This window comes from Bidens hawaiensis, unplaced genomic scaffold, assembly GCF_021521415.1.
Source record: "Bidens hawaiensis isolate Kalapana, Puna unplaced genomic scaffold, B.hawaiensis_p1.1 tig00029598_1, whole genome shotgun sequence".
NCBI classification, from domain to species: Eukaryota; Viridiplantae; Streptophyta; class Magnoliopsida; order Asterales; family Asteraceae; genus Bidens; species Bidens hawaiensis.
The window spans coordinates 154,975-156,779 of record NW_027505156.1 but is presented as its reverse complement, the minus strand read 5'-3'; the positions used below and the strand labels follow the sequence as shown (position 1 = coordinate 156,779).

Here is a 1,805-nt window from a genome sequence, read left to right as displayed (position 1 = left end):
TATGTGTATGTGTATATATAGATACAGCGAACAAACATTACTTTCAATGACAACCAGCCACCTTCTTCCATCACTTTGAATGTCTTCCTTCCTCTTTTTAATCCTTCTATCTTTTGGGTTCATTCACGATCAGAGTTAAATTAACCAGTTTCTTCCCTTCAACACATGACCTGATCATCCACAAAAAGAGTAAGATTAATTCATTCAAACCACTTATAACAATCAAATTATCTTCTTCTTTTTTTTAATCTTTCAACTTGTTTTCCCATTTGGGTATCTAATTATTTGCTTAAATTCCTATATTTTTGTATGATATAATTAAGCAGGTTGAGCTTTGTTTTCAAGATTTTCTTGATTAATTCTTGATCAGGTAATTAAATCATAAGTCTTTTTCAAGATCTTTGAACATGATTTACTAAATCTTAAAAAGGGTGTATATTGTGATAACTGTTAGATAATTATATATTACAACTTGTAGAGCAGATTGAAGTAGCTATATATATTATATGGAGACATTGTGTTTACCTTCCAATAGTTTGAGTTCAAATAAGGTGATGATGTCCGAGAGCAAGAATTCAAAATGGACTAATGAACAAAACAAATGGTTTGAAAGTGCCCTTGCTATATTCGACAAGGACACACCTGACCGGTGGTCGAATGTAGCTGCTTTTGTTCCTGGGAAATCCGAGATCGATGTGAAGAAACATTATGAGAAATTGTCGGCGGATATCTTTGAAATCGAGGCTGGCTATTTAACCTCCTCCTCGTCCAAACATGATTTTGAGGAAGATCATGACTTCGGTATCTTCAGGAAAAGGCCTACAAAGTTTAGATCTTTGGATCATGAGAGGCGAAAGGGCGTGCCATGGACCGAAGAAGAACATAGGTAATACTTGAGTTTATTTTTCTTTTGAACTTTTTTGGATTAGTAATAGGTGGTTTAGAATTCTGCTAATTACATATAAACGTTTTTTTTTTTTGAGTTTGTTGGTGTGGCAATTGGCAAAAGAACTAGCGAACTCATGCAAGTTTTGACAACCTGTGAATCTTTTGGAGTTCGCTGGTGTCCTAAACGTAGTGAACTCCATAGAGTTTTTTACTAAACTCTATGGAGTTCGTTTGTCACTCACCTGGTAGCAAACTGTTTAGAAGAAGAATAAACTCCAAAAAAAACGCCTATAAATATTTAGTTGAATCCTGATTATCTACTAATTTAAAAAACATGTTTTCTTTCTAAATTAGACATGTTATTTAGCAAGATCTCTTAAAGGTTCAATTTTGGTTAAAAAATTGATCTTTTATAGGAGATTCTTGATGGGTCTTCAAGTTCATGGAAAGGGAGATTGGAGAAGCATTTCGCGCAACTTCGTGATGACAAAAACACCAACTCAAGTAGCAAGTCATGCTCAAAAATATTATGCAAGACAACATGCAGATGGAAAAGAGAAAAGAAGGCCTAGCATTCATGATATTACAATGGTCAATCTCTCACAAAATATAAGTTCTCCTATGAGATCTTCTTCGATTGGCGCCGGAACCACGATGAACTATCCCTTTGAGGTTGCTAAAATGAACAAAAACGGTGGAAATGGTGTTAATTTTAGGGTTTTCGATTCTGGATTCCATTTCCAACCTACTACGTACCAGGTTTTAAGTTAAGGAACCAAAAGTTTGTGTTTGATGTTGAAAATCTTGTTTATATGTACTTGTACTTGTTTGTATTCCAAAGATATGTTTGCATTAAGAACTTCATGTTTCAATCCTCAACTATATTGTGCCGGCCCTATGTTTCGATATAGAAGAAA

General features: G+C 34.3%; 1 protein-coding gene across 2 annotated transcripts; it reads left to right on the top strand.

Moving 5' to 3' along the window:
• Window positions 1-1,805, top strand: LOC143611124 (transcription factor DIVARICATA-like). Of its 2 annotated transcripts, none has more exons than XM_077085412.1 (4): window positions 1-189; window positions 327-370; window positions 484-886; window positions 1,305-1,805. In XM_077085412.1, exons 3-4 carry the CDS (start codon window positions 507-509, stop codon window positions 1,657-1,659), a joined length of 735 nt encoding a protein of 244 aa, XP_076941527.1. In that variant the 5' UTR covers window positions 1-189; window positions 327-370; window positions 484-506; the 3' UTR covers window positions 1,660-1,805. The 2 variants fall into 2 exon arrangements, with proteins under 2 accessions (XP_076941527.1, XP_076941529.1); XM_077085414.1 differs by having other exon boundaries at window positions 479-886.

Bases quoted from the DNA above. Each gene is read 5' to 3' on its own strand.
- LOC143611124 (XM_077085412.1), top strand. From the start codon at position 507: ATGGAGACATTGTGTTTACCTTCCAATAGTTTGAGTTCAAATAAGGTG. The intron at 887-1,304 runs GTAATACTTGAG...GATCTTTTATAG, and splicing joins TGGACCGAAGAAGAACATAG to GAGATTCTTGATGGGTCTTC.